The sequence below is a fragment of the Leptopilina boulardi genome, unplaced genomic scaffold, assembly GCF_019393585.1.
Source record: "Leptopilina boulardi isolate dan_hultmark-lab unplaced genomic scaffold, ZJU_Lbou_2.1 LbouV2_123, whole genome shotgun sequence".
Classification (NCBI taxonomy): Eukaryota; Metazoa; Arthropoda; class Insecta; order Hymenoptera; family Figitidae; genus Leptopilina; species Leptopilina boulardi.
Genome location: NW_026137667.1, coordinates 3,687,703 through 3,711,466, shown reverse-complemented (window position 1 = coordinate 3,711,466; position 23,764 = coordinate 3,687,703). Strand labels below are relative to the sequence as shown.

The 23,764-nt window shown below is 25.3% G+C and overlaps 4 protein-coding genes and 1 non-coding gene across 7 annotated transcripts in view; 2 read left to right on the top strand and 3 right to left on the bottom strand.

The window, feature by feature from the left end:
• Positions 1 to 310, bottom strand: part of LOC127287704 (uncharacterized) — a 64,062-nt gene extending 63,752 nt beyond the window's left edge. Inside the window, exon 1 of one of the 2 annotated variants that reach the window (XR_007843910.1) lies at positions 108 to 310. The gene's annotated coding sequence lies outside the window, so the exon portion shown is untranslated. The remainder of the gene's footprint in view (positions 1 to 107) is intronic. The other variant, XR_007843909.1, reaches the window with a different exon arrangement.
• A 124-nt stretch (positions 311 to 434) lies between these two features.
• On the top strand, positions 435 to 3,183 carry LOC127287714 (telomere attrition and p53 response 1 protein). Its single transcript, XM_051314800.1, has 5 exons — positions 435 to 864; positions 1,081 to 1,152; positions 1,829 to 2,000; positions 2,190 to 2,332; positions 2,410 to 3,183. The coding sequence occupies exons 1-5, from the start codon at positions 672 to 674 to the stop codon at positions 2,550 to 2,552; spliced, it is 723 nt and encodes a 240-aa protein (XP_051170757.1). The 5' UTR covers positions 435 to 671; the 3' UTR covers positions 2,553 to 3,183.
• Positions 3,184 to 5,205: 2,022 nt separating this feature from the next.
• LOC127287693 (pre-mRNA splicing regulator USH1G) lies at positions 5,206 to 14,509 on the bottom strand. The gene is made up of 7 exons (XM_051314760.1): positions 14,315 to 14,509; positions 11,997 to 12,140; positions 8,947 to 9,213; positions 8,568 to 8,844; positions 8,186 to 8,497; positions 7,655 to 7,862; positions 5,206 to 7,480 (listed from the first exon to the last, which is right to left on the bottom strand). Exons 1-7 carry the CDS (start codon positions 14,335 to 14,337, stop codon positions 7,239 to 7,241), a joined length of 1,473 nt encoding a protein of 490 aa, XP_051170717.1. The 5' UTR covers positions 14,338 to 14,509; the 3' UTR covers positions 5,206 to 7,238.
• A 1,700-nt stretch (positions 14,510 to 16,209) lies between these two features.
• On the bottom strand, positions 16,210 to 23,655 carry LOC127287669 (uncharacterized). Of its 2 annotated transcripts, none has more exons than XM_051314730.1 (8): positions 23,377 to 23,655; positions 22,533 to 22,614; positions 21,975 to 22,080; positions 21,570 to 21,701; positions 20,064 to 20,506; positions 17,792 to 17,996; positions 17,463 to 17,718; positions 16,210 to 17,390 (listed from the first exon to the last, which is right to left on the bottom strand). In XM_051314730.1, the coding sequence occupies exons 2-8, from the start codon at positions 22,605 to 22,607 to the stop codon at positions 16,886 to 16,888; spliced, it is 1,722 nt and encodes a 573-aa protein (XP_051170687.1). In that variant the 5' UTR covers positions 22,608 to 22,614; positions 23,377 to 23,655; the 3' UTR covers positions 16,210 to 16,885. The 2 variants fall into 2 exon arrangements, with proteins under 2 accessions (XP_051170687.1, XP_051170693.1); XM_051314736.1 differs by having other exon boundaries at positions 21,975 to 22,077.
• Positions 21,032 to 21,104, top strand: Trnat-ugu (transfer RNA threonine (anticodon UGU)). Its single transcript has one exon. It is a non-coding gene; the product is annotated as a tRNA-Thr (tRNA).
• Positions 23,656 to 23,764: the final 109 nt, after the last annotated feature.

The window sequence follows — 23,764 nt, the reverse complement described above, 5'->3', positions numbered from 1 at the left end:
AAATGAGGTTAGGATTGTCAAACAATGTGATAACAGTAGAAACGAATAAATAACGTAATTAATTAATACAAATAAATGTATAAATGATAAAAACAAAGTATATTTACCAAATTCCATCCGGAAGAGTAGTTTACTATTTTCCACGCACGTTCCAAAACGAAAAGATAACATGATCCTCACTATGACGATTATTTACACAAAACTTTTGTATATTTTCACTTTTTTCTCAAAACAAACAACACTTTTTGCATATAACACTTTTTAACACTGATTTTACAAGAAAAACTAACGAACAAATGAGCGAAACTGAATTCAATTCGAATTGATAAAAGTTCCTAACGTTTTTTTCAAGATGGCAGCACATTCCGTTTAAACAGCTAGCGACATCTGTCAAATAATAAATTAACTACAACAAATTGATGAGAATTCTGCAAGTGTGGAACTTGTATTGGGTGGAAAGGGAAGGAACGTATGTGCTGTCGTACGTTCGTATCTATTTTATTTTGTTCGCGTGTGTCGACAATCTTTTGCTGTAGCAGTTTCATGAATCCGAGGTTAAATCGTAATGGCTGCGACTTGACTCGGAAGGAAGTGAGTGGTTGTGGTGCATTCAAAAAGCTGCGAAGTTTACTTGTTCTCGCGAGTTCAAGTGGGTGTGTGAAGTGTAAGCCATGAGTGACGATAGAAGCGAGGAGGATCCTATAATGGATCTTTGGTACTCAAACTGGGAACAGCAATGTGTTGAGGCGATCGAGGCCGAGCCCGACTATGAAAATCAGCTGCACAACCAAAAGGAATTTTACGCGCAACAAATTTGGTCCGGATTTCATTCTACGGCAACAGCCATAGCCCAACTTTATAAAGGCAGGCTGCGTCATATATTGTGTTGTTTTTTTTTTTTAACATCAGCAATCCTGCCTCAAAGTATCCTGAAAAAGTGATTAACCCCCTTGCTTTTAAGTTCAGTATTCTGTTGCCATTTTGAGTGACATCCATTTTGTGAGAAGAGGCACGATTGCTCGCTAGTGAATTCTGTGTCTATCGATTTTCTAACGTGGAATTTATTCTCTCTTTTTGCAGATCGCTCCCAGGGTGCATCCCTTTGGTTGCCCTTTCAGACTGCTGCGGGTACGGTTACCTCGTTGTACAAAGGTGCGTGTCTGCGTCGTTACCTTCGCTGTCAACAGTGCTGGTTGCAAGGCTAACCTCTCCCTCTTTTTACCTACAACATCCCCCACTTAAAAATATTTCATCCTTTCTCCAGTATTGTGATTTAAAACCCTTTTTGTTTTTATTTATACCTGTCACACCACTTTTGTGCATTTTCTAAAATTTGCATGCATTTAGATCATTAGACGAAAACAGCTGACCTTTGACACTGATCAGCTGTTTCAACATTTGTATTTTTCACAATCATTTTCAAAGACTTTTTTTTACATTTTTATTTTATAACATATAAATTCTTTCTTGTTGGCTAAAAAAAAAGTGAAACTAAAAAGAGTAAATTCTTTCTTTTTCAGAGACAGAATTAAGAAAAACGAATTTATTTTTATTCTAGAAATAACTATTGTCGTGTAACTTGAGCTCAAATAATTTCGTCACTATTGGAACATGTTTACGAGTTCTTTTTCTTTGTGTATTTAAATTTTTCAAGTTTTTTTTTTTTTTTTTGAAATGCCTTTTGCTTCAAATAACAAAACAGGATAAAATTTAATATTTTGATCCTAAAATGAAAATTTATACGACTTTCCAGATTTTTTTTTACTCATAAATTTTAATTATGAAATCTCAAATTTTCTATTGAAAAATTAATTTGATATACTTACAGAATCGGTGGAAGGCATGAAGAAGTGTTGTGAATTGGGCACTGAATCGGGAAAGCAAAAACGTAGCAAAGAAATAATGAATTGGGCTAGAAAAAAGAGGCGCATGATTCGCAGGGAAGACCTGTTAGCATATCTCGCTGGTAAACCACCTCCTTCAAGGCCACACTCGCACAGGTAACGTTGCAACAATTTTAACCTTTCTCTCAAGCTTTTATGCTATATATTTAAAAACAATAAATATTTAAATAGTTTCAATGTTTATATTTTTTATTAACTTCTTTAATTATTTTTTATTTAATAAATTAATAATAGTTTGAATTATAAAAAATAACAAATGTTAATTATATTGAAATCGTTCGATAGAAGTTCGCCAAAACCACGAATGATGGTTTGTGGTTCACCACCTCAAAGTCCAACGGCAAGCATGGTTGTAACACCAACTCCAACACCAGGAAGTGATGTAGATCCAGAATTACACACTTTTCGGGAAGCAATTGCTCTTTCTGGTATGTTCTTTATTTCTCTCTTTCTCTTTTTGTAACAAGAGTTAACTTTTTTTTTTAATTTGAAACTTGAATTTTAGGTTCACCAATGTCACGACGAATGGGTCGACAAACAGAATTATCCGCTTTTATAAGCAGTGAATTTGCCCGTCATCATAAAAGACCAGCCTCTCACGATGTGGACATGGGATCTCCAACGCACAAACGATCGCGTTTCATGTAACGGCGCGCGAACTGTAAAGTAGCAACACACGCCTTTTTTTCCTACTGATTAGTTATTAACTATATCCAATATCCAATTTTGAAAAATGATTTTTTTCTACTGTTTATAATCATCTTGCAAAATTGGATTATAAAAAAAAAAAAAAACCTAATAGTTAACCAAAAGAGAGCACGTTCGTCGGCCCTTTTTGAAGAAAAAAAATATTGGGTTCTTCCCTTTCTTTTCTTTCTTTTCTTTTTTAGACTAACCTCTGCGTCTATCGCTATTAAGCAGCGATTGCACCAAAGAAATCCGTGAGCATGACATACATACCCCCATTAAAAGAAAAAAAAAAAAAATTACTCGACTGTCAAAAGTTCGCAGAAATTATCGCAATTTTCATTTGAGAAAAATTTTCTGATGAAGAAGAAGTCAAGTGCCGATCTGTAAAAGAAGATTTCTGTATACGAAGTTTTGAGCAAGCGAGATAATGAGAAGTTTTTGGTGTTTCTGGGCGTGCAACCAACTTATTATCATATTAAGTACCTTATAATCTTTTTCCCTGTTGTCGTGTGCTCGGATAAATTTAAAAACGTGCCGATTTTGAAAAATTAGGTATTTTGTAGCTATTTTACTGTCAAAAAAAAACAAATACCGAGTAAGTACGAAAGTACATTTATATTTGTGAAAAAAAAGTCCTTTCGTAATTTAAAAATTGTTGTTTTTTTTTTCTTTACTTATTATAACGTTGTTATATTACGTAATTATAGAGAATTTGATATTTCTAAATCTTTACGAATAAAAATGTCTTTTTTTTACAAAGTTTTTTGTTGCCCTATAAGGTACAAACAATTGAAAGAACAAGTTGCACGCAAAAAGAAATAATTAGAAATTAATTACAAAAAAAAAAAGATAACTCACTGCATTTCTTTTTAGTTAAATATTTATCTTATCTATCTTTGTCTTGAACATTTGGTAAAAAAAAAAAAAAAATTTCTTTGTCAGTGCATAATCTATTTGTAAAAATCAATTTTGTTATACATTATTTCCAGAAATAATACTTAAAAGTTGTACTGTTTGTTTATGTATAACTAGAGTCGTTTTCATCATGTGCAATCTTTTTTCAGGGAAACAAAGAACAATTAAGTTCTTGTTCATGTATTTTTCATATTTTGTCGTAGTGATTTAATTCTCTTTATTCTAGACGAAGATTTATTCTCTTATTCTAGGCGGAGATTTAGTCTCTTTAATTCTATACGAAGATTTATTCTTCTCTGATTTTAGGTAGAAAAATTCTCTTCAAAATTCATTGCTCTTAGTGGAGAACAATTAAAAGAAAAAAGGAAATTAGTTTTGCTTTCCGTTGTACAGGTCATACAGTGAGGGAAAAGAAAATTTTGAAATTTTCTTTGTTTTTGTATAAATGTGTTTAAATCAGAGCTCAAACAAAAAAAAAAAAATCGGAACTAAAAATCGAAATCTGTCTAGACTTTTTACAGGAGCAACAATTACACCTCATTGTAGTCGAAAAATGCTAGAACAAAATTCACTATCATTATTCTTAATTCATAAATGTGATGATTAATTAATGAAAGAAGTTATTGTTATGGACTAGATAAAAATTAAGTAAATTTTAATTAGAAATGTATTAAGAAATGCATTAAGTGATAACATTTTTTGATATTTATACTGAAACAAAAAAAAAAAATTGTCAAAAAAAAAAAAACAAAAATTGGTATAGTGAATTTTGTTCAAGCTTTGTTTTAATTGTATATAGGTGACAACTTATATCTAGGATGTATCAAAGTTGTGAATGGCAATGCGATCATTATATTTTTGGAAAAACGAATGTTCGCAATGTTTTTGGCTTCGAAAAAAAAAGGATCAGTTCTCTGAATATTATAATGCACGTATGAATTAACATTTTTAATAACTTATGTCAGACGTAAACGAGGTACAGCAATTCTCGTAGATTTTTTTTTTTTTTTTTGTAAAGGGAATAAATAGAATTTCGAAAATTTTTTCATTCAATTTGAATACAATATTTTTGAATATTATCGTCTATTAATAATTTTTAATAAAAATAATGTTAGTAAAATTAAATTAATTAATTCTAGCTGAATAGTTAGTGAATGTTATTCACTAGTCAATTTTTTTAAAATAAATATTGAATTTTTTTTTTTCTTGTAAAGTTAACACCACACATTTACATTTTTTCGAATTTCCCATTTTTATTTTAAAAAAAAAAATCAAAGAGTTTTGCATTTGTTTTCTCTATATATTTGAGACTTCCGAACGAGCTTTTGTCTCGTGTGTAAGCCAGAATTGTTGTTCAGTTGTAAATATAGTGTACGCTAATAATCATAAAGTGTATGAATAATGCTAATATTGATAAAACTAATAATTATTGACTCTATTCGATAGCTTTAATTAAAATATTTATCAAACAGTCAGCACTTATAAATATATTAACAAACACAAAAAAATATTTCAAGTCTGACTCAATATTTGGAATACTTGAAAGGAAACAAAATTAAGATAGATTTTGTTTTTTAAAAAAAAACTGAAAAAATTATCTTTAATGTACAGACATTATCTTGTAAAAGGGAAGGAAAATTCTCTTGAAGAAGAGATATTTACAAAGATGCCATACTTAGGTGCATTTTGTAAAGAAAAAAAAAAAAGAAGAACATTCTTGATTTTGTAGATATACGCTATCGATTAGTTTTTTGTCTTGTCTGGTATATATAGAAATAACTATTGTTACAGAAAATAATTGCGCATAGATTAAAAATTGTATACATGCATGCACAGTACGTTTACTGATGATGCCAAAATCGTTGCACTGTCCTTATTTTATTAGTTTGATTAATTTAAAATTATTGAAACATATTTAATTAATTTAATTAATTAATTTCAAATTGCAATTCGATGACAAAAAAAAGAAGTTGTAATATTTGAAATGTTTCAATATATGTTTATATATATATATAATATACATTCAAAATTTTTTGGTAAAAATTATGTATATTTTTATCATTTTAATGTAAAAAGTAATTTTCATTTGTGCATTAATAGGAGAAAAAAATGTGTTACCGAATTCAAAGTATAATGAATTACTTTGCAACATAATTTCCAGTCAAAATAAATTACTTGCAAAATTTAGCAGATAGACTGTAAAATGTCTCTTTAGAATATCAATATAGCTTTACCGTTTTTATTAATTTTAAGATATGAATATAATAAAGTAAACAGAAATACTCGATTTGTCTTCAATTTACGAAAGACGATAAACAGAGTAAGAAAGTTTCATCAACGCAACAATTTTTTTATTTTTTAAATTATATTTTTCTTTTTTTTTTTGTATAGGAAGAAAAACAAAAAAAAGTTGACCGTGCAACTGGCAAACAAGATTTCTATTTCGCTCAAAATGAATTACATATAATCAAACTACTCTCCTTAAAAAAAATTACAATGCAAAAGGTCACAATCGAGGAAAATTGAATATGACAGATTAATTAAAAATTAATAAACCGATGTAATAAATTATATTAATAAAGGTATTTAATTTTCTGTTTAATCTGCCATGTTCAAAATATGTAAAGTCAAAAATTTATTTGTTTTATTTTTTTAAAAATACCTTTGCTTTCTTCGATATTGTTCGTTGCATTCATCTCCATTATTCGTAATTGGAAAATTAATGATTTTATGAAAACAAATCGAAGCGTGTTGATGGAGAATGTGAGAGAAATAATTATTTCTGCATCAAAAGTCATCCTCAGACTCTGGACACGCAGAAAATAATTAAGTAGGTAATCTATAAAAAATAGTATATACGGACAAAAACGTCTATTATTGTTAAAAACTTTTTTTCTTTAAAAAAGAAAAATTTTTTTCTTTTTTTTTTTAATATAAAAATAAAAAAAAAATTTTTAAGAATAAATAAATTAAAAATCATTGTATTTTTAGTTGACAACTTCGTTATTTGGAAGTTTTTGAATATTTTTAGTTTTAAAAAATAATATTAATCACCTATGTATTTTAATTGATGAATTTTACAAACAACGAAGAATGTTACTTAGAAAAGAAAATGAATCTTTTTAGTTTAAATTTGAAAATAATTAATTGTTATACTTCGAAATTATTTAACAATAGGTCACTTTGTTTTTGTTCGTTGTATACATGTTATACCGTGAACGATTGTATGGGGAAGAAAGTTATATAAGATCCGCATTATCTGGTAAAAAAAAAAAGAACGTATGGTGCTGTTATTTTCTTGCGAACATAAAAAAAAGCTTGTATATTTTTGCCTCTTGTTTGTATGATAATTATTTACAAATAAAATTAAGAAAATGTACAACACGTCTTACAATAATTTGCGAATTATTATTAATATAAACTATATTTACAATTTTTTTTTTTTTTTACTAACACAATACAAATATCACGTAAACAAATGGTAATTTGTGTTTTTAAAATAAGTAAATAAACTATGCGTGCTGTTATTTTCTTATTCTAATTAGATATTTTCTAAAAGCTAATTATTAAAATATTTTATCTAAATTTTTAAAGCTTTATAAAAATTTAAAGTTTTTTAAACTGCAAATTGTTTTCTAATTTTAATGAAAAATTTACTCTGAAAAGTAGATAACTATTTTTTTTGTAATATTAAAGTATAAATTATAATTATAAAATATGTTTTTTAGTTTATAATCTACTATCTATGATGGCATTTTGACTGTCGAGGGTCTCTTTGTGATTTGCGATTGCAACTAATAATTTTCTTCTAGGACCGAGTGGAAGTTTCAATGCTGTAATATCGGTTTCTGTTAAAAGTAGTAGTGCTTCTAAATCAATTTGTTCTGCTTCTAGAATTGAATGAATCGATGATAAATTATTGACTGCCAAAAATCTCTGTAAAGCCGTCCAGTCCGCTTCTTCATCATCATCTATTTAAGAAGGTAATTACTTTTTTTTTTTTACTGAACATTTTTGTTATATATTTTAAATTTATATTCAAATATAAATTAAAATTTTTTATATTATATTATTTTACTCAAATTTAATATTATAATTGTTCATTTAGAAAAATAAATTTTTAATCATTTTTTTTTTTCAATTACCAGACAATAGTTCATCATCCCACATGTTTTGTCTTCTAGCCAAGCTTCCCGCGCTTCCGATGCTGATATCTTCGTTGTGAATATTATTCGTTCCATTTTTTTGACTATTTATTGACCCTTTTGTCGAACCATTACGAACTCTTTCTCCACTCGGCTCGTGATGAATTTCTACTTGAGTGACAGGAATATTTTCAAGTGTTGCAGTCACCTAGAATAAAAAAAAAACGAAAGTGAGTGTTACTAACGCTTTTATTAATTTTATTCTTATACTTAATTTATTAAAATAAATTTCCAATAAATTTATTATTTTACTTTATATAATTTAACAATTTTTATATATTTTATTTTTCTAATTTATTGAAAAATTGATTCATGAATTCGTTTCAATAGAAATTGTTTTATTTCAAAAGTCGAGAAAAAGAGAGTTAATGTTTGAAATGCTTGAGAAGGACTTTTTTTGTGGAAGCTGAAAGTGTTTTTGCTAGTACCACTTCCTTTCTCTTGAAAAGAGTTTATATTCTGAAACGTTACCGATCTACGGAAGGCCACCGATCCAAAACCTGGTCGATTGAAAATACTGGCTGGTTCTTGAAGAAGAAATGTCTCTCCCACAATGTTCGTTGATTCTTCGTCATCATCTTCTCCATCCGCTTCGTATTTTCTATCACCAAGTAAATCTGGTGTACTTTGTGCTTTACTCAATGTACCCCAAACATCAGAAATTTTCCCTCTTCTACCAATTTGTTGTTGTGAATTAGTTTCATATGTTCCTACATACATTACTTCTGAATCTCGTCTAAGACCAGTGAGACTTCTCACTGATTTCTTTCCGTCCACTTCAATCTGAATAATTTAATTAATATTTAATAATAAAATTATTTAATTCCATAGTCGAAAAAATTTTATAATTTACCTCAACGACTTTAAAATCATCTACAGCCTTTCTTGCTAAGGCTTTTCTATGAACAGCGCTTCCTTGTCTCTTGGTTCCAGTTCCTGTACCTACAATATCACTGTAAGTTGGTGATGGCTTTACTCGCCCTTTAAAAGTCAAAATACTCGGTCTGTGAGGAAGAATATTATCATTCGTTGATTCTGTATCAATTTTTGCTCGATCTTTCAATAACTTTTTTTGCTCCTTTTCCGCTTTAATTTCTGCAATTTTTTGCCTCTTTAAGTATTCTTTTAATCTAAAAAAAAAAAAAAAATTACTTTCACTTTATATTTCTCTCGATCTTAAAATAAAATAAAAAATTAAATCAATAGAATATTTGAAATTATTTTCAAAACACCTTTTTTCTGCATCTTTTTCTGCTTTTGCTTTTAATATTTTACTCTTTTTATTCATTTCCTGATCGGCTTGTGCAAGATCGAGAAATTGTAAAATTTTTTCCCAACCATTTATTGCTGCCAATTCACGTGCCGAGTGCCTATCAATGTCCAATGACCAAATATTGCATCCAAATTTAACTAAAAATCGAACGCAAAATTCATGACCACGAGCTGCTGCCAGATGGAGGGCAGTATTTCCAAAATAATCAGCTTTGTCGGGATCACCCCTGAAAAAATGATATGTCGATTTGAAAAGAAATTTCGAAATAAGTTGAGCCCAACCCCTATAATGTATTGGTCGCTTGTTTCCTGTCACGCGATGGCCATAGAAGTTTTTCAACTGGAAAATCATGAAGGTTATTACGCGCTTTGTAATTTTGATAAAAAAAAAAAGTTTCGACAATTTCATGAATAGCTAATATATTTGCAACTTTTTATATTTTACACAAAAACATTGCTTTTTTTTTTTATTTTAAAATCCGGAAAGTATTTGATTAAAATCTATATCGAGTTCCGGGAAAGTATATTTATTTTTTATTATTTCCCTATATCAGATCTAAAAATAAATAAAACTAATACATGTTTCATTTTTTCAAGAATAAACAAATTTAACATAAATAAAAAAAAAAATTTTTTTTGTTTTATCAAGGAAATGAAAATTGTTATTCAGTAAAATAAAAGCAATCGTTACGTTTTTAAAAGAAACAGGAAGGAAAGATGTAGTCCTGAAACATAACGCGTTTTAAAATGAGAACAAAAAATAAAATAATATTCATTGCTTCCTATAATAAAAAGACAAGTAATAATTTTTAAGTTTAACAAATGTAATATATAAACATATTTACTTTACTATCTTCTTTTTTTTATTATCTTCCATTAATATTAATATCTAATTATATTCCTTGGGATAATTTTTTGGACAGTTCTTTTGTTTACCAATTGATAAGATAATAGGTGCTTCACTTGATATTAATTGTCATAAATGACATATTTAGTTTGAATTATTTTACTCACACTTCATTTTTACAAATCACACATATATATAATTATATTTATAATAAATGAGTAATTTAATATATTAATACACTCAAAAAAATTTGTTTTGTTATTGTTGACAATCCGTCATTATGAGGTTATGTTAATTTAACTGCTTGAATCAATAACAATAACCAATTTAACTATAACAATTAGTAATTTCTCTACATATTAATAATTATTCATTTTTTTATTCTTAAAAATTAAAATTAAATTTTTTTTTAATTATTTCTAATGAGAATAGACTATTAAAAAAAGAATTAAATTAAATGATTTAATTAATAATTTGCAAATTTTGAATTTCCCTCTCTTTTGCATTAGTGGCGGGAACCCCAGAAATGCGCGCCCTTTAAGACGCCATCTTTGATTTTTGTCATTTTGCATTCAGTGCATTCATATGTGAAAAGTGTGTCTCCAAAAAAGTTATTAATTTATTAATTGTTTATTGAAAATAATTGAAAGTTTTATTCCAAGTGCTCAAATATTCAGTCTGTTAGTTTTATTTTTTCCTCTTTTGTGTTTTATATGTTGTATTTATGTCTTATAGTTCCCGTATATAGTTCCCCACAACTTCCGCCGGTTCCCGGTACACCCGGTCGCCGGTCAATTCAATAAATACAGATTATGTGGTGTATATCCGGTGTATTTAACATTTATTTATCTGTTCATTTGTATATCCGTCTTATATTAAAAGAGAGTGAAAGTGCGGTTAAGGGGAAAATAAACTCATTCAAAGATGTGCCACGAAAAGTTTTGACGAGGTTAGAGGTTAACGACTCAATATCAATACAACAGTTCAGGTAAGTTTCTTTTGTTTAAATATATTATTGTTTTGTGCCATTTCTTTTATCCTTTTAAAATTCTTCTCTTCAATTATGATTGAATAATTTTTTCTAACCTATAAATGATAGCTTTGTAATGATTGTAATCTTTAGCACAATTATTTTCACATTACTTTCAAGGTCATGTTGAAATCGATAGATTACTAAATATTGTATTGATAATTGATCTAATTTCAATGTCCATTCTTATTGATGATTAAATCTTTTTATTTGTATTTTTAATATTTGTATAAAAATATATTTTAATGCTATTGTCATAGTTTTTGAACGTGATTAGAAATTTGTTGTTTTTAAGTTATATACATTTTTTTCGGAACATTTATCGTGACTTTTTAAACTTATCATTCTTGATCAATTCTATTTGCTATCACAGATTCTTTTTTCTATATAAAGAAGTATCTTATTCCTTTTTGTCCACTTTTAACTAGACTGTAACGATCGTAAAAATTATTCAAGTGTATACCTTTCGAGCTGCAGTGTTTAAAGTATAATAATAATAATAATGATAATATTATAATAATAATATTAATAATAATTTTTATTTTTTTAAATTAAAAGACAAGTTTCCGTTAAAATTTTTTAATTTATTGCTACGGTAATTATGATTTCAATTATCGTTATCGCTTAATTTTCATAATTATTTATTAATTAATAATTTGAAAATCCTTGTATTAGTATATAGTCAGTTAAAAAATTGTTTCGAAGACTTTGAATTTTTTTTGCAAACAATGAAAACCTTTTTTAAGTTCTTTATACGATTATTATTTTTATAAAATAAACATTTCCGGTAGTTTTCACTTTTAGAAGAAGTTGAAATTTCATTAATATGTAATAAATGTACAGTTTTAATAGAAAAAGGATTTGTCCCCCAAAGATGGTAGTTGATCGATTGAAGGTGAATAATAATTCTTTTGACAATGAACTCAATATAGACGGATATATGGGATTTAATAATATATTATATGAAGTAAATTTTCTTACTTTGTTATCTTTGAAAAAAAAAAAAAATTCATATAATGTAATTTTTATTTCTAACGGTTATTTAAATAATGAAAAAAAGTTTTTATAGTTTAGAGACTCTGCAAGGCATTCAATTTTTTTTTTTATATAATAATTGTAGATAAAGTTCTTACCCTCTGGCAACAAGAAGACGTAATGCATCTATATTTCCTTCAAAAGCTGCCCATAATGTAGGTGTCATTCCCCCATCATCTCTGGCATTGCAATCTTTTCGTGTTGACTCTTTTAATATTTCTAGATTATTATCTCGAGCTGCCCTTTAAATATTAAAGTCACTAAATAGTCTAATTATTAGTAATTTAGTTATTTAGATTAATAAATTAAATAATTAAATTATTAATTAATTTTTAAATTAAATAATTAAATTATTAATTATTTTTTAAATTAAATAATTAAATTATCAATTAATTTTTAAATTAAATAATTAAATTATTAATTAATTTTTAAATTAAATAATTAAATTATTAATTAATTTTTAAATTAAATAGTCTTTTTTCAAAAATTTTCAAATCTTTTTCCAAATTACGTTTATGTTTCTTTTTTTTTTTATAGAAGCAAAACAATGAATAAAAAGAGAAAAGAAAGTTTTGTTCATAAAATATAAAGTTATTACATCGTATCTGTGTAATGATTTCGTGTTTCCGAGTAAATTCCAGTTATTTAGCGTGATGAAATGACGCGAAACTTCATTCAATATAGTAACTTTATTTTTTCCGTCACGTGTCATGAATTCGGACTTACAGTTTGCACAATTTACTATCATCTCATTACATTTATATCATTACATACATATTATTAACGATTTAAAAATGCATTTAAAAGTTATGCTATTATTTTTTTTTAGTTCCTTATTTTCTAAAAAAAAATCCAGGTGATTTATTTGGTAAAAATTTTTTTTTTGAAATTATGATCAAACGGATTTCATTTCAATATAATGAACACATTTTCTCCTTTTCTCGTGATTTTACTTTCCATAATTATATGTCACTAATTAACCCAACAGTGTCACGTGAGCTGTCGTTTCCGGTACTTTAACAAAGCCAATTTAATGGTACGGAAATCATGAATAGACTCAGTGCATTTGACAATATTCGTTTTTTTTCAAGCAAGCAAGTTTCAATATTTTTACATAGGTGTTCAGTAAAATTTTTCCATAATAAAAAAGTTTGTAATAACTTTATGTCTCGTTTATATGTTGATTTAATGTGTCATTTAGTGTGAAATAATAACTGTTTTCGCATTTTCTGTTCATATTCTGATATCGAAAGATTAAACGATTTTTGATAAATGCTTATCAAGTATAGTATATATATATATATATATCTATTGACAAGTGTTAAAAAATTTTTTTTATTGAAATGTTGAAATGTCTTATCATGATATTTAGGTATAAAACTATTTTGAAATAGTATTTAAAAATAATCTTATTAGAACATTTGTCTATTTTTTTTTTTTTACTATTTATTAAGACAATCACAAGAGTTAATGGGGGGAGTTTTTTTTTTTAGTTTCGCAAACAATGTAATGATCTCTTCAAACATGGCGCAGTGTTATAATGAGTTTCTTAGGAGACGTTTCATTTCCGGGTAACGATCGTTCAAATGAAAGGTATTCTGACATTTTCGTGTAGGTATCATCGATTTTCTGTAGCAAACTGTACTCTTATTACAGACATGATTCCCACTTTTTATAAATTTTTTTCATCGCATATATATATATTTATATATTAAAGAAAGTAACTTTATAATTAAAAATTACTTTCATTAGAAAACTAATTTATTTTATATTAATGTTCTAAAATAACAAAATTTTATTAAATTAAAATTGTTATAGTCTTATATATATATATATATATATATATATATATATATATATACAAATATCTAAATTAATAATTAAAACCTGATCTTTCAATATTCTATAATTATATCAATTTATTTCTTTTCTCAAAGTGAATCATTTCCCAAAAGGAAACTTGAAATATATATAGTTTTACTTGAGGTAAAAGCGTAATTATATAGGTTACTAATTTTGTTTAACCAGTCATTCAACTAGAAAAAAAATAAATCAAATATTTACTTTTCATCAATAAATAAAAATTTAATTATAATAAACTTGTTAAAAATTATATGATTTAAATTATGTTTTATATAAATATTAAACAAATTTTATTAGTAAATAAAAAATAATTCTAATAATATAAAAATATTAGAAATTTTTAATTAAAATTTTTATTAAATATAATTGTTAATTGAATATTTAAAAAAAAAATTCAGATGAGTAGTCTATGTATAAAAATTTAATGAAAATCGCAGAAGTCGGGTTAATTAGAGTCAGATTTATTAGGACGATCGTCATTCGGAAAAGTGGCAAGTGTGTTACAAATTTAAAAATTAATTTAATAAGGTGATTATTTTTTTTTTAAACTCACTTGTGATATCGTTCTGATGTCATTTTTTTTTTTATTAATAATTTTTCCTTTTTTTAAATCACTACAATTTTTATAGTTTCATAAATAAGGGAGAAAAAATAATTTCATAATGTTATAAATAATAGAATTGCATGTTTTTTTTTTTTTTTGGCGTAAACGAACACAATGGCGATCGGCAAGTTACTAAAGGTTTCACTGCCCGCAACTTTGCTGTCTGTTTATTTGATAAGCCCCCCTCTTAGTTACCTGTTCGTTACCCTTGTTACTCCCACCTGCTTATTACACCTGTCATTCACTTCCTTATTACCGACGAGTTTTACCGATTATTTTAAACTTTATCGACTGATGATACTTTTTTTTTAAATTAAAAACTATATTATTTTTATTATTATTATTATTATTGTTATTATTATTATTATTATTATTAATATTAATATTATTATTATTATTATTATATTTTTTAACAAATAAAAGATTCTTTTTTTTAATAAAGAATTTAGTAAAAATTTTGATACAATTTGTTTATTGATATGTCACAACAATTAGCATGCAAAGGTTACATTAATACATTTACATGAACTTATTACAACACTTTTTTTTGTCCAGTTAATAGCGCATAATTTTTTTTTTTATTTTTTATTTGAATTTTCTATCGATTATATTAGAATATTATTATTACGATGCTTTTAGCCAACAGTTTAAAAATTCTACGATAACAGACAATGCAACTTTGTTTTTTTTTTTTTTTTTTTCATATAACATTTAATACGATCCGGTAAAAAAAAAATTGCAAAACGTGAATTTTATTAACAACAATAATTGTATATATATATATATTATATTAGAATCGAAGAATCGGAAAATGATTTAAATTTAGGTCTTTAATTCACGTCTTACATTTTTCAATAGATCGTGTCGTTTACAAATTAATCACAGTTTGTTTTATGTTTGTCTTTTTTTTTTTTATTCTTTCGCAAACATTGATTATATATATATATGTATATTGCCATGGCGTGCTTTTTTTATAGTTCATTGCACTATTCATTTTTATATTTAATATATTAAATAGATAACGTATAGAAGGATATGCCAAAATAAATTGTTTTTTCAATATATTATAGTTTTACATTTAAATATGCTCAACAATATAAAGATTTTTTTTAAAATATCCTGTTTTTATTTTTAATTTAAAGAAATAAATTTTTTCTAAATAATAAAATTCAGTTTTAAAAATTGATCTTTTGAAAAGAATTTAAAAATTTGATATATCTTTATATAGATCAGAAATATTCGTTTTGGCTTATCCCATTTGAACAAATTTTATTATTTTGACAATTAGGTCAAGGTATATTTAAAGATTAAAGATGTGTATAAAGTCTTGTCGTAAAATCGACGGATAAAAATCAACAATATTGTTAGTTAACATTTTTTTTTTTTTTTGAACTTGGTTCGCGCTCAAAAGTTTAAAAAAAAAATTTGTACATTTCTCTAATTTTTTTATTTATTTATTGACACCTTATATCACATAAGGGATAAAGACTAAAATTTACTACAAAAATATATATAGTCAGAGTCGCGTTAATCACTACTTTTAAAATAAATTTGAATAAAAAAATATCTACCAAAAAAATATACATTTTATGTTTATTTTTTTTTAAATTAATTATTTGCCTTATGACTCACGTTTCTTAAAAATTTATATATTTTTTTATCATTCACGATAAACTCTTTCCTTTATACTTTTTTTATTTTTACTATTCTCGAGAAAAAGAGATAAGAATTCGAATTTTTTTCGAAGTAATTAATTAATTACCTAATTAATTATTATTGAAGTAATTAATTAATTACCTAATAAATTATTATTGAAGTAATTAATTAATTATAGAGAATAATTTATTAAAACTGAAAGGTCACTTTTTGACATTAAAAAAAAAACTCATGAGGAAAGAATTAGAGTTTATTATAGTTTTAGAAATTGTGAGGCCACTCTTTAAATATTATTATACTAGTTACCTATAGAGCCAACTTTCTAATAATCTTATCTGTTATTGCCGTCAGGTAACGCCACGAGAAAGATTGTCTCGATACAAAACGCAATTCAAAAATTTCATTTTTTATAATTGAGCTACCAGCATTATTGTTTTTCCATTGAGCAGTAAATGATGGAAATTCTATCTTGTTCCGCTGCTATAAATTTATTATACATATAGTATTTTATAATTGACGAAAATGATATATTTAATAAATTTTCAATCATCATTTTTTTTTTTTTTGGTTAGAGCACCAAAATTAGAATTGACTCATATTTAATTGTCAATATTATTTCAAATATTGTTTTTTACTTGCGCAATAAATGTAGAAAACGAATATTAGGCTCGTTGTTTTTTTTATGCTTTATTATTATATAATTATTTACTTGTGTAAATAAATGAAATATAAAAAATTCAAATTTAAAAATTTTTATAATTATTTTATCATTTTATATTTTTTGAAGTAAAAAATTCTAATTTGAATAATTAACAACGGAAAAACAAAATCATTTTTCAAATTATATCATTGACGTCATAGATTTCAAGTAGTGTCACGAACACTGGTTTCACTTTCATTATCATCGGCGTAAATTTCAATTTCATTTGCTGCTTCTTCTAAATTTCTAATATTCTCATTCATTTTTTGTGTGTCAATAATTGAAAATTTTCTACTTTCCTCTGTTGTTTCGGTTAAATTCTCAAGTTCTGGTTCCTCAACAAGTGCACTTGGTATCGCATCAGGTGATAAATTGCATCCTTCCTGTTCTTCAAAATCAATTATTCGACTATCGTCTGATGCATCAGTGTCAAGGGATGAAGCAAAATATTTTAATTCGTTTTCAGGTGCATTTAGAGAATATCTACTACATTGAGATTCACCATGAAATTTATCAAAAGACCTCCTTCTATCGTCTGATCTTGAATAATGGAGTTTCATCATTTTTTGTTTTCGTAAATTTTCACCGCTAGCTGTTATTGCTCGATTTTCTGATTCCTCTTGCAAATATCTCGCACAATCTGCTGTGAATCTTTCAATCGAGTATTTTCTGAAAAAAAAAAATTATTGTATAACAAAAAAATAAATTCCTAATAAGAAGCAAAAAAAAAAAATAATTTACCTGTAATCATGCTTTCGAAAATCTGGACTTCTTTTAAAATCTAAACTAGCCTTTCGCGAACCTAAAGATCTTTCCGATCGACGATCACTTCCTAATCTATCGAAAGACATTTTACGAAAATTTGGTGATGAAACTTTACGAAAATCACGCGGTGAAGTTTTAAGGGAATCCTTTATATTTAATTCATCCAATGTTTTCAAGTCTATCGAGTTTCGTTTTCTAGGCACAAAATCTTCAGGAAATCTACTGTAAACACCTGTGGAAAATAAATTTGAATGAATAATATATTCAATAAAAATATTTTTTTAGTTGACAAAAAAAGTAATTACTAGGTAATTGTGGTGAATGAATTCCTTCTGTTTTTCTAGCTTCGCTGACCTCTTCGAGGTCTTCGATCTTTGTCTGACGTTCCAATTGCCGCCTACGGTCCTTCACCTTTAACGTAACTGGACCTTTATTTGGAAAATGTAAATCCATTGCCATTGACACTTGACTACCGTTCATTTTTTGTTGATCTAAATTTTCTTTCATTGTCTACGAAAATTAATAATTAAATATAATATTTAAATAATTGATTTATTTCAATAATAATAAGTAATGTCTGGAATATATTGTATATATATATATATTTTATTGATTAACTGGTTATCATTTTTTATCTTTATTTGATGAAACTATTTTCGGCCAGACGATCTGAATAATAATTAATGAAATTGATAAATTATTAAAAATACTAGCAAAATTAAACGCGCGCAATCGCGCCAAATTGAGTATTTAATTGTTTGTTATAAAGAAATTAAAGATTAATATTATCAAAAATAATTTAATTTATTAGAATATTATTACATATTAAATGATAATAATGAAAATTATATACAGGCCTCGGATTATACGACATTTTCCGACTTTTTTCAAAAATACGACTTTTATCGACTTCTTTTAATAAAATGCGACATTTTTTTTTACATTTGAAAAAAAAATTTAAATAAAATACATTTTTTTTAGTATAAAATGTAGATCTTCTTCAGATCTTCTTCAATTCAATTATTTAACAAATTTTGAACTAAAATGATTCTTCACTAAATTAATTATTTTTAATAATTTTAATTAAATACATCAAAAATTCAATTATTTCAAAATTATTTTTCAATTAAAATTTTTATGAAATTTAACAATTGTTTATAATTTAAAAAAAAATCACAATAAAATTGAATTATTTTTTAAAAATTACAATTCAACATAAACTAAAATTCAATTATTACCCGAAATTTTAATTCAAAATCAATTAATTATCCAATAATTATCCAACATTTTCAATTTAAAATTTAATTATTTACCAAGTTTTCAATTTGAAATGAAATAAAATTCAATTATTTTCTAAAATTTCTATTCAAAATTAATTATCCAAATTTTCAATTAAAAATGAACCTAAATTAAATTATGATCCAAAATTTCAATTCAAATTCAATTATTTCCCAAAATTTTCAATTCAAAATGAACTGAAATTCAATTATTTGCCAAATTTAAAATCAAAATTAAATTTCATTATTCTCAAAAATTTGAATTTAAAATTAATTGAATTTTCAATAATTTGAATTTAAAAGCATCTAAAATTTAATTATTTCTAAAATTTTCCATCGAAAATTTTTTTTTTTTAATTTAATAATTTCAATTATAACTCTAAGGAAATTTAATTATTTTTAACTATTTTAATAATATTCTTTGAAATTTCAACTATCTGAAACCATTTTTCAATTAAAAATTATTTTCAAATTATTGTATTTTGTCCGCATTTTCTAATAAATTTTTAGTGAAATCATCTAAAATTTTAATTACAAAACACTTAAAGTTTCAATTAATTTCAAAAATCTCAATTTTAAATCTTTGAAAATTCAATTAAATTTAAAAAATGTTTTCCAAAAATTGTTTGATAAATTATTTTTAGTTCTGTAAAATTTAATAATTGTTTGAAAATTAACAATATCTTTTGAAATTTAATTATTTCTAAAAATTTCAACTTTAACCCTTCGTAAAGGATTATTATTAAAACAAAATTTTTATTTAAAAATCTGTAAAATATTTTTGTTAAAATAAAAAATAAATCTACTTTTTTTGGAATATAAATCGACTACATCGACTTTTTTGTGTCTTTAAGTTGATTCGAGGCCTGTGTTTTTATAATTAATATTTAATAGGTATTCGTTGGCCCCTGGTACATTAAAAATTAATTTTTAAAAATACATTTTTTTTAAATTACTAACTTGTACGAAATTTCCTGGCGCACCTTTTTTCTCATCATAAATTTTTTGTATTTATATACAATTTTTGAATCAATATACAATTTTAAAAAAAAATTTCGTTGGTAAACGTTGTGTACTTCAGCTTCGTGAATTGAATTTTCGAATTTGGAATTTTAAAGAAACTTATTCCGAAATTTGGAAACACAATTACACAACTTTGACAAAAATGAGAAAAAGAATTGTCAAAATTTGACACGTCATAAGATTACTATTCAAAAAAACACGTGAAATCAGAAAAGGCCAACTTCAAGTTAAGACAGAAGGACAGACCAAGCATTTTATTATATTATATAATTTTTACCTGAGAATTATAGGTAGGATTATCAACTGAGGCAGCGTATCTTTGTAATAATTCTGGATTAAGAAGAGCGCAACCAGAAAATTTTGGTGCTCTTTGTCGTGGTGATTTTTTTTCAACAAGAGTCGGTGCACTAGGACTTTTTTTAATTATTGTATGTGAATTTTCATTGTTGTTGGAATTATTTGAAAATTCAATAACTCCTCCTGATGTTGTGAATTGTTTTTTTGTTGCATCTTGTGAACTTGGACTGGGAGTTCGAAAAAGACCTGGTTGTTGGTCCCATTTTGAAGTTTGGCAGGGAATTGATTTATTGATATTTCTTTGACTTTTTGTTGTTTGTTTTATTGATGATGTTTGATTTAATCGCAAACGTGCAGGTCCAACTTTTGCTGCACTGTCACGTGCTTCAAATGTCATTACACAAGCAGCAACAACGATAAATCCTATTTAAAAACAAAAAAAAACCAATTTATTTTATCTAAACATTATTGTACTTTTATAATATTTTTTCTATTTTTTATAGTTATTTATTAACTATTTATAAAATAAAAAATAAATATTTATTTATTTTATTATAAATAAATATTAAATATTTATAAATAATATTTAATATATAATAATTAATTATACTCAAAATAGTATCTTTTATAATATTTTTTCTATTTTTTATAGTTATTTATTAACTATTTATAATAAAATAAATATTTATTTTATTATAAATAAATATTAAATATTTATAAATAATATATAATATATAATAATTAATTATATTCAAAATAGTAAAAAAGTGATTTTCAATTTGTGAAAGAAATTAATAAATTTGATTTAAATAATTAATAATTATTTTTTATTTATTAACAAAGTTTTGATTATTTATTTACTTTTATTTATTGGTTTTAATAGAATTTTTTTGAATAAAAAATTAATAGTCTATTGATCAGTGGTAATTTCGGAAAAACTTCCAAGAAGCCTCCATAGCTCAGGGGTTAGAGCACTGGTCTTGTAAACCAGGGGTCGAGAGTTCAAATCTCTCTGGGGGCAACTTTTTTTTTTTCTTTCAGATACAATTTAATAAATTAAATTTACAATAGTTTTTTAATAAAATAATAATGGTTAGTTGAAAAATGCAAAAAAATTTTTTTTGAGAAATTAAATTATAATCAATGTTTGGCCTAGTTTCAATATATGGGTAGGGATTTTACTCGAGAGCATAGAGAGAGAGAGGGGGGGGGGAGATTATTCGACTATTGTCTGGTGAGTGCAATTTTCATCTCTGATGTCGAGTTCGCATTTTGCATTTAACCTCTTTTTTTTCATAACGATTGGAAATTTAATTTTTCTTGAGTAACTCTCTACCTATTCATTGTTTCACTGAAATTGTGAAACTGAAAAAAAAAATGTTAAAATATTTCGCTTTTGAAAAAATTGCGAAAAATATTTAAAAAATATATACTTTTTTTAATTCTATAATTATATAATTATAATAATTATAATTTATTTTCTTACCTCCAACTCCCATTACAATTGGACCAGCGTAACTTAAATTATTAAGATGGAAACCACGTGATTCATTTTTTACTTTGATGGTGCGATTGCCTCTGATTTCTTGTGCTTCAGAGAGTTGATCAGCAAAGTAACCTGATGAAAATTTAAAAGTAACAATTTCCACAATAAATAATATTAAAAAAACATGGAATACATTAATAAAACAGACATTAAAGAAAAATCAATTGTTATTCTCTAAATTCGTGTTATAGTAAAAATTAATTTTAAATTAGTGACTGATTTTGTCAGGAATAAAATTTTAGTGCTTATATTTAAAATGCTTAGTGTTTATTTATATTAAAAAAAAAAATATATGTTCTAAATCAGAAAAAAAATTGAATTTCAATCGATAAATCTAATATTTACCTATTGTAGCCATGCAAGCTCCTAAAAGCATTAGAAGAAGACCTATGCCGAGAGCTTTACAGGCGTGCCATAAGCAACGAGTAGTCTTTTTGCTTCTCACCACCTGCTTAATTTATATAATTACCCATTGTTAATGTTCGATCATCGTGGAACAGAAAACAATTTTCTGATAGATTATTTAAATGACCCTTAAATTCTCTAATTATTTTAATTAATTAAAGGAAAGAAGATTAATTTTTTTAAAGTTTCTGATAAATATTTTTAAAAGAAGTGCAATAAAAAAATAGTGATAATTTGTTAGCATATACAAAAGTCAAAGCGAGCAAAAGTGTCGCAGAAATTAGATTTTAAAAATTCAAAAACTTGAATAAATATTCTTGGCCTTCAATATAGACGGCTTTCAAGGTCCAATTGTTTTAAAATATAAAATAAAAGAAAAAAAGTGAATTATAAAAGTATTGCATTATAAAAATTGTATAGATAAAAGGATAAATCAAAAAATTTTCATGTTTATAATAAGCATTATTTAAAGTGCAAAATTGCTTTAAAAAAAGTTACCTGTACGTTCCAATTAGCTCCAGGAGCGCAAGATCTTCTCTGCGTTCCTTGACATTGGATACTTCCTTGATTCATACTGCGACTGTTATAAAAAAAAAATTTACGAAATTCTACAATTATTAATTATCAGTAGATTTCAAATATACTAGATTTTAAAAATTATAATAATGATTTTTATATACATTTTTTCATGATTATTATTTGTCTGTTTCAGTTTTCAGTCTGGTGCGAGTCAACAGAGGATTTAATCAACAGAAATATGTAAGTCATTTTATTAATTAATTTTAATTACATATAATTTCTAAAAATTGAAGATTTACATCATATTTTTTATAACACAGAAAATTAAAAGGCATTAAAATAAGCTGATTATTTCAACCCAATTTTGCTTATTTTAATCCATTTTGGTATTAAAATAAGCAAAATTGGATTAAAATAATAAACCTTGCAGCTTATTTTAATGCCTTTTAATTTTCTGTGAATTCATATTATTTTTTAAACGTTACGCATTTAAGAAAACATCCATTTCTGCCATCCAATGTAAAAAAGTATATAATTAACAATAAAAACATTGTTGTTTACGGCTTTTTTTACTTTGGACGGCAGATTTATTGTAAATAATTTTTCTTTGATATTTTAATTTATTATATAGTTAAGTGAATCTGTGTCATTCAATTTTTTTTCGAAATACTTTTATATCAATTAACACATATCAAAATAAATTAAAAATATTTAAAAATGTATTTTAAAACTGTTTCTCTTGAAGTGTCTGTTGAAGAGAAAAATTTGAAATTATATTGTTCGTTAGATATCTTTAAAATTAAATGCATATTAATTAACTCACAAGATGCGTCTATGTTATCCATGAAATCAAACAGAAGGAAAATGGCAAGGGTGATAATATATATATTTATCTGAAAAATACTTTTTCTCGTATCTTCTAATAAAGGTCACATTATTTTAGATTTGAATGATAATTTTTTAGATGAACATTGTGTTTTCACTTCCGATAGTCGCGACACGGTTTGGTTAGGTTTCATTGAATAGCAAAGAACGAGGGTGAATGATGCATTATTGCAAAAATCAAGGTAGAATCTTGCCGCTCCCAGCATCACCTGTTGTACCCTGCGAAAGTACATTTCAAATTGCGCAAACGCAAACGCAAATCAATGTGTTATATTACACACTTTAAACGTGTGCAAAATCTATTAAAATATATTTTTTTAAAATTA

Bases quoted from the DNA above. Each gene is read 5' to 3' on its own strand.
- LOC127287714 (XM_051314800.1), top strand. From the start codon at position 672: ATGAGTGACGATAGAAGCGAGGAGGATCCTATAATGGATCTTTGGTAC. The intron at 865-1,080 runs GCAGGCTGCGTC...CTCTTTTTGCAG, and splicing joins CATAGCCCAACTTTATAAAG to ATCGCTCCCAGGGTGCATCC. The intron at 2,001-2,189 runs GTAACGTTGCAA...ATCGTTCGATAG, and splicing joins TCAAGGCCACACTCGCACAG to AAGTTCGCCAAAACCACGAA.
- LOC127287693 (XM_051314760.1), bottom strand. From the start codon at position 14,337: ATGACATCAGAACGATATCACAA. The intron at 8,845-8,946 runs GTGTTTTGAAAA...TTTTTTTTTTAG, and splicing joins GAAAAAGATGCAGAAAAAAG to ATTAAAAGAATACTTAAAGA. The intron at 8,498-8,567 runs GTAAATTATAAA...TAAATTATTCAG, and splicing joins ATGATTTTAAAGTCGTTGAG to ATTGAAGTGGACGGAAAGAA.
- LOC127287669 (XM_051314730.1), bottom strand. From the start codon at position 22,607: ATGAATCAAGGAAGTATCCAATGTCAAGGAACGCAGAGAAGATCTTGC. The intron at 20,507-21,569 runs GTAAGAAAATAA...GTTTTTAAATAG, and splicing joins AATTGTAATGGGAGTTGGAG to GATTTATCGTTGTTGCTGCT. The intron at 17,997-20,063 runs GTAAAAATTATA...TAATTTTCGTAG, and splicing joins ATCCTACCTATAATTCTCAG to ACAATGAAAGAAAATTTAGA.